Here is a 13151-nt window from a genome sequence, read left to right as displayed (position 1 = left end):
TAGACTAATAGTAGATATTTTTAGAGGTAAGAGGTAGGAGCTGAACAACAAAAATACTAATTAACCAACGAGGAAGAGAGTGCTAGACTGCTAGGACAAAGAGATTTCCAGTTATTAATTAGTTATTATTAATATTTTCAATGATATAAGATTATATTTAATAATATAAAATTATTTATTTTTTTTACTAATTAAATATTATCAAATTTTAATAAAATTACTAATTCTCTAGACTTTCTCTTAACCAAATATTAACAAAAAATAGTAAATTTTTGTTGATCATATAACATCCAACAACTGAAATTCTATTACATAATTTGAACAAAAAGAATCCTAATGATGAGTGAGAGAATATAACTGTATGAAATTTTTTTGGATGCTGTATTAACTTTCTCTTTCTAGTTTAAGGTGCAAAGAGGTCGATGGAATTTATGTTACTTCAGGCTCAAGACTCGACACTTAATGGAGGTAGCAAAGGAAAATCTTATAAAGGTTTACCTTTGTCTTTTTTTTTAGAGTTGTTAGAAAAGTAAGAGAGAGCACGCAGTAAAAAAAAAGAATTTGTATCTATTTAAGTTTAGAAAAAATAAGTGAGAGTAGTAGAGAAAAAGTTTATGTATTATAATTGTGTGGAATGATACTATTAAAAGAATATTTATAAGTGTTAAGAGAATCAAAATAATAAAGATGTAATATCTTATAATAAATTTTTAGATATGTTAAATAATGATAATTGATCTAATTGATCATAATTATATTCTAAAATCTCCCTCAAATTCAAGTGACAATTTGAATTTAAAATTTATTTAAAACAACGAAATAAAAAAAATGCATAAACTGATAGAACAGGTGCAGACATAACTACCTGAAGGAAGCGCAAATGAAACTGCTGGAAGAAAGCACAGACGGAACTGTCGGAAGGAAGTGCAGATGGAACTGCTACAAGAAAGCACTGATGGAACTGCTACAAAGAAACGCAAACGAAACTGCCACAAAAAAACACAGATCGATTTGCCGGAAGAAAACGTAGAGAGAACTGTCGGAAGGAAATGCAGACGGAACTGCCGCAAGAGTAGCCAACTGGCGAAAAACTCCTAAAAAGATGGCAAACGGTCAGAAAACTGGTGAAAAAGTGACAGTGCAAAGAGATGGTAAACTATCAAAAGGTGATGGAAAACATATAGTTTCTCAATGAGAATAAGTACATAGTGAATGAGCTAATCGGTGAGGTGAGAAAGCATCAAAGTAACGACAAAAGAGAAGGAAAAAAAATGGCACGAAAGAAAAATATGAAAAATATGGTGATTTCACCAAAATAAAAACAACCTATCCTCCTCAAGAAGGATACCATGACTCTAATACCATGTTAGAAAGGTAAGAGAGAGAACAGTAGAAAAAAGAATTTGTGTCTATTCAAGTTTAGAAAAAGTAAGAGAGAGTAGTAGAGAAAAAGTTTATGTGTATTATAGTTGTGTGGAATAATACAATATAAAAGGGTATTTATAGGTGCTAAGATAATCGAAATAATAAAGACGTAATATCTTATAATAAATCTTTAGATATGCTAAATAATGCTAATTGATCTAATTGATCCTAATTATACTCTAACAAGAGTAAACGCCATTTTCGGTCCCTAATCATTTGTCCGATGGACTTTGCGCCCCTTAATAAATATAAAAACCCAAATCGATCCCTATCTACTTTCATATATGTACAATTCAGTCCTTGCAACCGGTTCCCAGCAGGTCACTTGCTGATGTGTCAGTAACTTGCCCACGTGAATTTCTCTCCTTCCTAATGGAGACAAATCGCCCCCTGAACCTTTAGCAAAATGCTGCGTTTCACAAATAGCCTTATTCCATAAAACCGTTTTCTTTCCCTCGTCATTTACGTTATGCCCTAATTCAGTAAACCTTTCTCCTTCCCTCCAAAAGAGCGTTACGTTGAGGACGTGCGAGTGTGTTGCATCACTTCTGTGGGAAGCCATTGATTGCATTTTGAAAGTTTCTTTGAAATGGTAAGGAATGCTTCGTCCCTTCTACTTATTTTATATGTAACTATAGTCTAGTTGAATAGTGTGTGAGATAGTGGCCATAAAATTAGTTTTGATGTCTTTGTGAGTGTTATGTATGGTGATTATAGGTGGATGTGGTGAAGTTTGATTTGTTGGTAATTTAAACATTGTCTTTGTTTGATGAGTTAGGGTTGTCGCAAAGCTATAGTAGTGGTGTTAACTTTGAAAGTTTCTACCTTTGTCTTTACTGATGAGTTAAGAATTCTTAACTGATATTTTGACTTGTAGTTGGCAGATTGATAAGTATATGTGGCATTTTAGTTATTTGATTTTAATTAGCTTTGAATTTTAGTTTAGTTACTGAATCATGGTTACGATTTTTGCAGATGTCTGTGTTTGTTGTCCCTGTTTTTCATTATGGTGGGAGACTTAAGAAAGATTCAAATAGAGTGTTATGGTATGTAAATGGAAAGATTGAGAAGTTTTCATCCATGGATGTTGATTTTGTCAACAAGAAGGACTTGGAAGAACTCTTCAGGGGATTAGGATATCCAAAATACAAAAAAAAAATTATTGGCTTGATCCAGGATCAAGAAATATGGAGTTTGGGCTTCATATTCTTAAGGTTGACCAGGATATTAATGACAAGTGTGAAGCCACCCTAAGTTGTCTAGACAAAAATGAGTTTTATATTTACTTTGAGCACGTTGTAAGTCAAACTAATGGAAGTTGAACCAGAGCCACAAGCAGAGCCAGAAACAGAGAAAGAGCCTGTGGTGGTCACAGATGATTCTTCTTCAGATGATGGATATGAGAGTGTCGAGGATGAGGCCTACGAGCCTCCTCCTCCAGGTTATGAGACTGATAGTAGTGAATTTGAGTCTCCAAGAAGACGGGACAAGAAAGCAAAGGAAAAAGTATCTGTGTCTCCATCAAGCAAGAAGAAGGTATCACCTAAAAAAATGATAAGAAATTCTCAAAGAGGTATGCCGGGAGGAGGAAAAAGAGACATGTGCTATATGGTGAATCTAGTAAAGGAGAACTGACACACCTGCCCAATGGCCATTAGAAATATACATGGGAGGTCCAACAGTGGTTAATGAGAAGAGTGACAATGATGACTACAACTACGAATATACCTCTGAAGAGAGCCATATCCCAATTTTTTCTGAGGATGAGAGGACAATGCAAGGACTTGATTTCAATGAAGAAAATGAATATGGAGAGGTTCAGTTTGAGCTTGGAATGCAATTTGCGACTTTGAAGAGATTTAAGATGACATTGAAGGATGTCTTTGTTTGAAATAAAAGAGATTGCATGTATATCAAGAATAAGAAAGAGATGGTAAGGACTAGATGTACAGAGGAGAACTGCCCATGGTTAATATATGTGGCAACGAATTCAAAAACAATGGCATTTGAAATAAAGACATTTCATAACAAGCATACATGTGGAAGGGATTATGGAAGCAACTTAGTCGATAAGGCATGAGTCACGAATAAGCTGGAAAAATGGTTGGCAACACAGCCTAAGCTGACATCTAGGGAAGCAACAGAGCATATGAAGCAAGACTACAATGTTAAGATCCATCCAAAAATGATCCAAAGGGCTTGAAAGCAGCTAGGAAAATTGTTGTTGGAAACGACAAGGCACAATATAGGAAGTTGTGGGATTATTTACAAGAATTACATAGGAGTAACCCAAGCAGTACGACTGACATGTGTGTTGACCCAATTTCACAGTCTCTACCCCTATTTGACAAAATCTACTTCTACTTAAATGCATACAGAAATGGGTTTATTAAGGGTTGTAGACCACTAATAGGCCTAGATGGATGCTTTTTAAAAAGGTATTATGGAGGCCAATTCTTAATTGTAATGTCACTTGATGCCAACAACTATGTATTTGTTATTGCATATGCTGTGACAAGAGCAGAAAATATAGAGAATTGGATGTGGTTCTTAAATCGGCTTCAGGATGATTTGCGTGACCATCAAGTGCGTGGATGGAATCTCATGTCCGACCAACAGAAGGTAGCAACATTTGCATTATAATGTGATCTTGTTTAGATAATTGAATTGTATAAAGAATTCTGTAGCATATACTTGGCTTATAATTAGAATTTTGTAGCATATACTAATATACTTGGCTTATAATTAGAATTCTGTAGCATTTACTTGTATTATAGTTAGACTTCTGTAGCAAGGAGTTATGCATGCAGCAAAAGGAAGTCATGTCCTATGTGCAACATAGAAATTGTGTGCTGCACATTTGGAAGAATCTTCAACAAGAGTACAATAACAAACAGGTAAAAGGACTGTTATGGCATGCAGCCAAGTGCACTACTCAGGTGCAGTTCAAAGAATCAATGGAGAAGTTTAAGAGTGTGTGCCACGGAGCATGGGAGTATATGAATCAGTTTGACCCCGGAGTTTGGTGCAAGGCATATTTCAGTTATGGTCCTAAGAATGATAACCTCACTAATAACGTGTGAGGTTTGGAACTCTATGATAGTTGAGGCTAAGGAGAAGCTGATTCTAACAATGTGTGAAGAGATAAGGTGTACAATAATAAAGAAGATGGCCAAGTACAAGAGGATTCTAGGGAGGTGCAATGGGAAGTTGGCACTAGCTCAACAATAGAGACTTGACAGGCACATTAAACCACAGAGTCATAAATAGAATACACAATGGAGTGGAGATAATGACAGGGTTCTGTTTGAAGTTACTAGGAAAAAACGCAAATTGGGAGTCAATCTTCAACAACATACATGCACTTGCAATGCATGACAGTTGACAGGTAAACATTAGCTATTATTTCTAGGGGTGAACGTGGATCGGATCGGATCAGATATGGCCAAAATTTTTATCTGATCCGCACTAAAATCATCGAATTGGATCGGATCCAATATATGCAGTTTTTAAGCTTAGATCTGATCCGATCCGATCCGCACATTTGCAGATCGGATCGGATATCGATATATCTACAAAATACAAAAATATTTTAAAAACCTTATTTTTATTAAAAAATATCAATAAAATTCATTTGTTCTATTCTTTTAAATATGTTTACTCTTAAAATAATATTAAACATACTTTTCTTAAATAATAAATTAAAATAATACAACATATATGATAATTATTAGTTGAAATAAAACATAAAAATAATATTTATTTATTTATTTTTGCGGATACGTAGATATGTAGATACCTAAACAAAATCCGCAATCCGATCCTATTAGTGTGTGGATCGGATATGATCTATGAACACCCCTAATTATTTCCCAGTTTATTAATTTCACTATGTGTAGCACACTATATTCATGATTTTGTTGTTGTTGTCTAGGGATGCCATGTGTCCACGCAGTTGCTGCCATCTCTAGGTTGAGGATTAAGGATGCCAAATACTTTGTCAGCCCTTATCTCACCATGGATGTTGTGAAGAAAACATATGACTTGTATGTAAATCCAGTTAACAGCAAAGAATTTTGGAAGAAGACAGATCGTCCAAAGCCACAACATCCTAGAATAGTACAACCAGCTGGTCGTCTAAAGAAACGTTGGACTGAATCCGGTGCACCCCCTCCCCTCTCCCAGTGAGTGGCGACAAAGTGAGAAAAACCTTTCAGATAACATGTAGCAAATGCGGGGAGAAGGGGCATTACTATAAAACATGCAAGAGAGCACCAGTTAAACCTGACTGGCAACCAAAAAGAAAGAAAGCAAAAGCTACTAGCAAAGCTTTGGTTGTGATGACTGAAAATGTAGTTCCTCCACCTCGCCTTATAAAGAATGTGGATGGCATTGATGATGGTGCCAATAACATAGCTGTTGAAGAACCTAAACCTATTAACATGGAGCTTCTTGTAATTTTTTTTTGGACCAATATATTGTAAGTTGTTTATATTTTGGGTTGTGCATTTGTTTATTCATAATTAGGGTTTTTTTTGTAAACATCTATGACTGCAATACATTCTTTTGTGATATAAGTAAAGGCTAGAAAAACAAGAAAAAAAATGCTAAAGAGGAATCATGTAGAGTCAGATGAGATAAACATTTCACAAACTGTCCTAACTATAGAGGTAAATAGACACACCATGGTTGTTAGCTTTTTTTTGACACAAAAGATGTAGCTTTGGAGATCATATTTGAACTACTATTGTTTTAACAGATTCTAGAAACTGATCTAACTATTCCAACATCTCAGTCCAAAACTCAGGCGCTAAAGGCTCAGTCCCCATCTGTAGCTCCAAGTTTTAGGCCCAAACAGAGTGTGAGAAGGCCTCCACCTCCTCCAATGCAACCCACCCAACCTGCTGACAATGTCCAGGCCCAACCAGAAGGACAAGGCTTACCAAAACCCTCTCCTCATGCAATCTCCAATGAAACTCTAGCATTAGCTAGCATTGAGACCTCATCAAAGCTCTTCAAGTTTATTCCAACTCCAGGCACTAAGCCTCCACCAAAGAAACAGAGAAAGAATCAGCTATATAGATATAATGCTGTTTAAGGAAAGTAGTACTTTGCTTTAGGGGGAGATTCTATTTTCATATTTTGGTTAATGTTGATGTTATGATTAGGTTCTAGTTTGAAGTCTACAAAATACTCAGGGTTGATTTACAAACACTATCTACTTTTTTGGTATTTGTTTTAGTTTGAAGTTAGAAAAACACTCATAGTATGATTTGTGAAACTCTGGATTCGTTCATATTTTAGAGTCAACTTTTTGTAAAACATTCATAGTTTGATTTGTGAATTACTAGATTGGTTTATATATTAGTTTCAACTTTTATGAAACACTCATGATTTGGAATGTAGTTCCAAATGTGTCACATATTTAGAGTATTTAAATTGTTAACTTCGTATCAGTGTTTCACAATTATATAATACAATAAATTTCAACCATAATACATTAAGCAGTTATCTTCTATTTACATAAATTTGCACCCTAAGTCAAATTCACGTTTTTCTCTAATCTACTGAAAATTGATGAAATTAGAAGTGTAAATGCAATTTCAATTAAGAATGTGGTTAGTGTTCTGCATTTAGTGTTGTCTCCAAATATTTTTTCAATTCTCTGCTTGGCCATTATGACTTCCAGTGCCTCTAACCTTTTCTCCATCTTCTTCAAACTTTCAACCACTCCATTCTGATTGACATCAGCTTTATGTGTATATGAACCAACATATTCATCAAGCCAAGCAAAATATTTGCAATGTTGAGCTGCGGTCTGCAACAAATAACACTTCATGGTAAAGACAACAAATTTTGAAACACGACAAAAGTGAAGAAGGTTTACCTTAAAATAAGAGCAACAAAAAAAAAGTATGTTCGTGTTTCCTATGGTTCTAAATTCAAACATATTGCATATGTGCCACAATGATATCTGAGTGTTACAAATCTTTTCTTGCCTTGGTTTACCCTTTTCCCTATACTCCCAGTGAAACTCAAAGTTGGACTCCAGCACAAATTATTCTTAACTCCACTGCTTTCTTCCACAGTTTGTGAAGAAGAGTTTCTGCCCTCTATAGCCATAGTCTTATTCAGAAGAAAATCACGTTTTCACTCTACACACGATGAAGACAATAAAAAATAAAACAAAAATCTTAAACAATTTTAAACCCTCAGATAATAACGTTATTTATGAAACACAGCGTTTTGGCAAAAATTCAGAAAATGATTTGTCCGTAGACAAATTACTAATACATCAGCAAGTGACCTGCTTAAAATCAGTTACAAAAATTAGATTATACATATATAAAAATTGATAGAGACTGATTTAGATTTTTATATTTGTTAAAGAACACAAAATTTATCGAACAAATGGTTAAAGACAAAAAAAAAGATATTTACTCATTCTTTTATCAACTTACTTTTCTTCTCTCTATTTTTACATATATTCTCGCTTATCACTTTTTATACTTTAGAAAGATTAATATTTGTGTTAATTGGCATATCATCATATGAACGTTCCACGTTTTTATCTTTTCTCTTCCTTCCTTTCAATTAGAAATCCTTACACATTTGGAAAACAAAAAATAAACAACTAAATTTTTATTGCTTCAGAGAAATAGTATCTTTCCTTTTCTCATTTATATTTTCTTTATATGTCATGATTATTTCATTTAGACAATACTAAATCAATATTAATGTTAAATATATTAATTTTTTGTTCATAAAAAAAATACGTGTTTTATTTTTGTTACATGATAAGAAGAAAACAAGTTGATAAAATATATGCGTCACTTATCAAATTTGATATAAAGATTCAAATAAAAAATACCAATGAACTTCATTACATAGATTATCTTTAAACATTATTAATTTATTATTAAAATTACTAACTATTTTTAATAGTTCAATAATAACGTATACTTAGGGTTGGAAGTGAGCCAGTTGAGTCGATCTAGACTAAATTCAAGCTCAGTTCACGAAAATTGAGTTTGCCTCACGACTCAACTCATTAACAATTGAGTCTATTTCTTATGCTCAAGTTTGGCTCGCAGAAAGCTCATGAGCCGACTCAAACTCACAAACCGACTTAAATAACAGGAATACAATCTATAATTCTATATCAATAAATTATAACTTATATATATATATTAAAAAATATTAATTTTATATATTGCGTACCTATTAATTATGAATTTTTTATTTATGTCGTACATCAAAATCATATAAAAAATAATTATAAAATTTTAAATAAGAATATTAATATAAAATTATATATTACTATATGTATATATAATCGAGTCAGCTCACGAGCTAATAAACTAAATTTATTCAAGTTCAAGCTCGTCTCATTTAATTTATGAGTTCAATTTCAGGATCAAGCTCGACTCATCAGTGACCGACCCAAAAATTGATGGGAAGTAGAAGCTGGTGAATTAAAAATTTATTAAAATGGTTACGTTGCGAGTATAGTTCTTAACTCACCGAAAATCTGCCTATCAATTTAGAAATATGTCACAGAGAGTTTAAATTAAAATTACTGAGAGTTTTAAGTCCCAGGTCGTCTCCCAACGAGTTGCAGAAAAGTGTGCTGTTTTATTAATCAGATGTTCCAAGAAGTTGAGTTAAGTAAATTGGAATTTAAATTGAGGAATTTTAAATAATATAAATAAAAGCCTTGACTGGGAATTGATCTGTTAGAATCTCTATCATTGATGGAGTGATTTTTTTAAGATTGATTTATAATTAACGGTTACTCTGTTTGGTTATCCTTTACTAGGTAAGGGAAAGTCAAACAAGTTGGACTGCTAAATCTATTCACGAGTTACAACCCACTTAGTTCAAAGGGATTGGCGTTGGTGACAGGATAGCAATCTAACATTTAACCCAACTATAAATTTCTCCTTCGATCCTTCTAACTCAAGAGTTCCTTTTAATCAACTCCCTATCAAGTAATGAAACTACTCACGCATTGTAAATAAAAAATCCATGGCACATAAAAGGGAATTAAAAGAAAACATGATTATTGAAATTGAAATTGAATTAAAGAGAAATAATCCTTGCATTAATTAATCATAAAAGTATCTGAATGACAAAATTGAACATAACAAAGAACATGGAAGAATAAAACCAAGTTAAGAGAACAAACTAGAATGATGAAGTCTTGATGAGGAAATAACTCTTCTCAATGTTCCAATGCTAAGATCAATTGAAAATTAAAATCCTAAAAACTAGAGAGAAAAACCTAAGAGAGTGAAAAAACTAGATCTAAAACTACTAAATGAATGTCTCTGTTGTTTCTGCATATTCTCTGACTCTAGTCTGCTGTTCCGGGCCGAAAACTGGGCCGAAATAAGGTCCAAAATCGCCCCCATCGAATTCTGCAGATTATGCAGATCGCACATGTCACGCGATCGCGTCGTCCATGCGGACGCGTCGCTTGCGCTTTTTCCTCTCCACGCGTTCGCGTCGTCCACGCTACCGCGTCGCTTGCGCTTTCCAATCCGCGCGGCCGCGCAAGCCATGCGGCCGCGTCGCTGCGATTTGCGCTCCTTCACGCGGTCGCGTGAGCCATGCGACCGCGTCACTTCTCGCTGGTTATCTCCTCAAATTCTTGTGTTCCTTCCATTTTTGCTAGCTTCCTCTCCAATCTCCATCTCATTCATGCCCTATAAGGCCTGAAACACTTGACACACAGATCACGGCATCAAATGGAATAAAGGAGAATTAAAAGTAAATAATTAAAGTCTCTAGGAAGCAATTTTCAAACATGTACTGAATTTAGGAAAGAAATTTAAATGCATGCTAAATTGATGAATAAGTGGGCAAGGATCATGACAAAACCACACAATTAAACACAATATAAACCATAAAATAGTGGTTTATCAATCAGCTCTTGAGCTCAGCTTATCGAGCTATTAACGAGTCGAACTCAAACTAGCTCATGAGCTAATTTGATTCACTTCTAACCTTATTTAAATTATAACTATCGTTTATTTGTACTTAAAAAAATTGTAGCTTTTGTTTAATGTTAATATAAAATATGGTAATTGAATCTCAAAGTCTAAATAATAATTAGATAATTTGATTCTTCATTCTTATTGTAAAATATTGCATATGATCATATTGTATTATGAAGGGACAAGCATGCGTTATTGATTTATAAAAGCAATGATTTATGTCTTTCAGCAAGCAACAGAAGCATTAGCTTGGCATCTCATGTTATGAATATTATTAGCTTATGAAACCTGGTAAGCTTATATGCGCTGAGTTTTTATTATTATTATTATTATTATTTTTCTTTTATGAGGACCCCACCCCAGGGAGATTATAATAAGATAAATAAACATGTCATTTGTAAAATAAAATCAGTAAAAATTCGTCACTAACATATTTTATATTCAATAAAACTAAGCGTTTAAGTTTTTTAAACTAAGTACTCAATCATGTCATAACATACTTCTTCAGGATTTTTTATTTTTATAAATTAAATAAATACTAGATTTACTAAAATAAATATTTTTATGGGTATTTACCATTTTAAATAATCCTATCATATTTTGTTTACACCATGAACAAGATTATTTTGTACGTATCTCGTTTACAGTATAAATGAGATATGACTAGTATGGCTGGGACGCGTATATCTCGTTTACAGTGTAAATGAGATACGTGAAAACGTTATCTCGTTTATAAGACTTTACTTAACATCTATAAAAGGATGTGCAACCCTTGGTATTCTTCACACATATTTCATATCCTTTCTCTATCTTGTTTCTCTGAAAAACAAAGCTGAATGGCCAGTAACAATCCATTCATAGTTGTGGAGCTTTATCCGAATTGTCGTATGAGAAATGGCGACAACAGGGTGACATTCGAATGTCAGGATCCGATATTGTTTCGCACTCAGCGTGTGGAGACGTTGTCGGATTTGAAGAGTTTGATATTTAGCAAGATTGGGAGAACACAAATGAGGGAAATTGGAAGGGTGGCATATAGGTTGCTGACACCCATGGAAAATGGAGTCTTCCGTTTTCGGCTATTTCGACTTCACGGGGACGAGCATGTGCTACTGATGTTCGACATTCACGGGAGGATCATGTGTGAACAGGTAATGGAGCTGGCCGCCGAGGTGGGTCACGATGGTAGTGGGAGTTCTGCAGAGGACATGTATGTGCAGGATGACCGACCTCTTGCACCACCGCCTATTCATGTCGCGATTTCAGAGAATGAGGCAGAGGAGGGTGAGGAGGAGTCGGACGAGGACTACGTGGCAGACAGTGGAGACAGTGAGTCTTTCGATGGCGGCGATGACGACGAGTTTGTGCCGGAGACACCTGCAGGGGCTGTGCCCTGCCATGTTCTGCCTCCACCTCACCGATTCTGGCACTACCGACTGTGCCAAGTCACTTTTACAGTCTAGATCTGGATGCCATGCATGAGAGGATCCCGGTTTCTGACACCTGTGAAGTGGATTACAACCTAGACGGTGGTGTGGAGTTTCGGGTCGGACACAGGTTCAGAAGCCGAGAGGCGGTGCTTCAAGGAGTGAAGAACTACAGTATTCGCAGGAGTGTTGAGTACCGGGTGAACGAGTTCGACCGGTTAAAGTACCATGTGCAGTGTCGTCAAGCTGACAGTGGGTGTCAATGGAGCCTCAGTGTGGCCCTTCGTCAGAATCTCGGATACTGGTAAGTTCAAGTTTAATTGTGAATTTGAGCAGTTTTGTATGATACGTTATTTTGGTTAGACATGTTGTGTAAGAATATATTTTGTTGTTGTGATTAGGGAGGTTCGGAGATTTGGTGGACCACACAGCTGTCTGGCACCCACTATGTCTCAAGACCATCGTCAGTTAGATAGCAGTCTCATCTGCAGAGTGATTTTGCCCATGATTCAGTCCAACCCGTCTGTTGGTATCCCGGTCTTGCAAGGCGCGGTCCACGCAAGCTATCACTTCAAACCCTCATACAGAAAGGTGTGGATGGCGAAGCAGAAGGCCATTGCGTGGATCTACGGTGATTGGGAGGAGTCGTACAACAAGGTGCCAAAACTACTTCAGGCACTGCAGAGCTGTTTCCCCGGTACCATATGTGACCTACGCGTGAAACCGTACTACGAAGGTCACCTCATGTTGCGCGACTGCTGCATGTTCGACAAAGTATTTTGGACTTTCCCATCATGTGTCGAGGCCTTCAAGCATTGCAAGCCATTTGTCTCTGTAGATGGCACGCATCTATATGGCAAGTACGGTGGAGTGTTGCTTATCGCGGTGGTGCAAGATGGGAACAACAACATACTACCAATTTCTTTTGCCATTGTTGAGTCTGAGAGCACAGAGTCATGGTCATTCTTTCTTATTAATTTGAGGCGCCACGTCACCCCACAAGACGGCTTGCTGGTTATCTCGAACAGATCTTAGGCTATCAAGGCTGCCCTCGGAGCTGATGATAGTGGGTGGCATCCCCCTAGGGCCTTCCATACTTACTGTATCAGACATATGGCTGCGAATTTCATGAGCCGGTTCAAGTCTACCGAGGGCAAGCGATACCTCATAAACGCTGCTTACAATCCAAGTCAAGCAGGGTTTGAGTGGTACATGGATGCATTGAGGGGCGTCTCCCCGGCAATGGCAGACTGAGCTGGTCACTTCAAAAAAGAGACCTGGCTTCAGCATTGCGACAGTG

The 13151-nt window shown here is 35.8% G+C and overlaps 1 protein-coding gene across 1 annotated transcript; it reads left to right on the top strand.

Moving 5' to 3' along the window:
* Nucleotides 1–11898: 11898 nt before the first annotated feature.
* Nucleotides 11899–12886, top strand: LOC148565980 (uncharacterized). Its single transcript, XM_088487325.1, has 2 exons — nucleotides 11899–12155; nucleotides 12253–12886. Exons 1-2 carry the CDS (start codon nucleotides 11899–11901, stop codon nucleotides 12884–12886), a joined length of 891 nt encoding a protein of 296 aa, XP_088343451.1.
* The last annotated feature ends 265 nt before the right edge of the window (nucleotides 12887–13151 follow it).

The sequence above is a fragment of the Arachis ipaensis genome, chromosome B5 (genome assembly GCF_059453495.1).
Source record: "Arachis ipaensis isolate K30076 ecotype BB chromosome B5, ASM5945349v1, whole genome shotgun sequence".
In the NCBI taxonomy this organism is placed as follows: Eukaryota; Viridiplantae; Streptophyta; class Magnoliopsida; order Fabales; family Fabaceae; genus Arachis; species Arachis ipaensis.
This window is presented reverse-complemented; position numbering and strand designations above follow the sequence as displayed.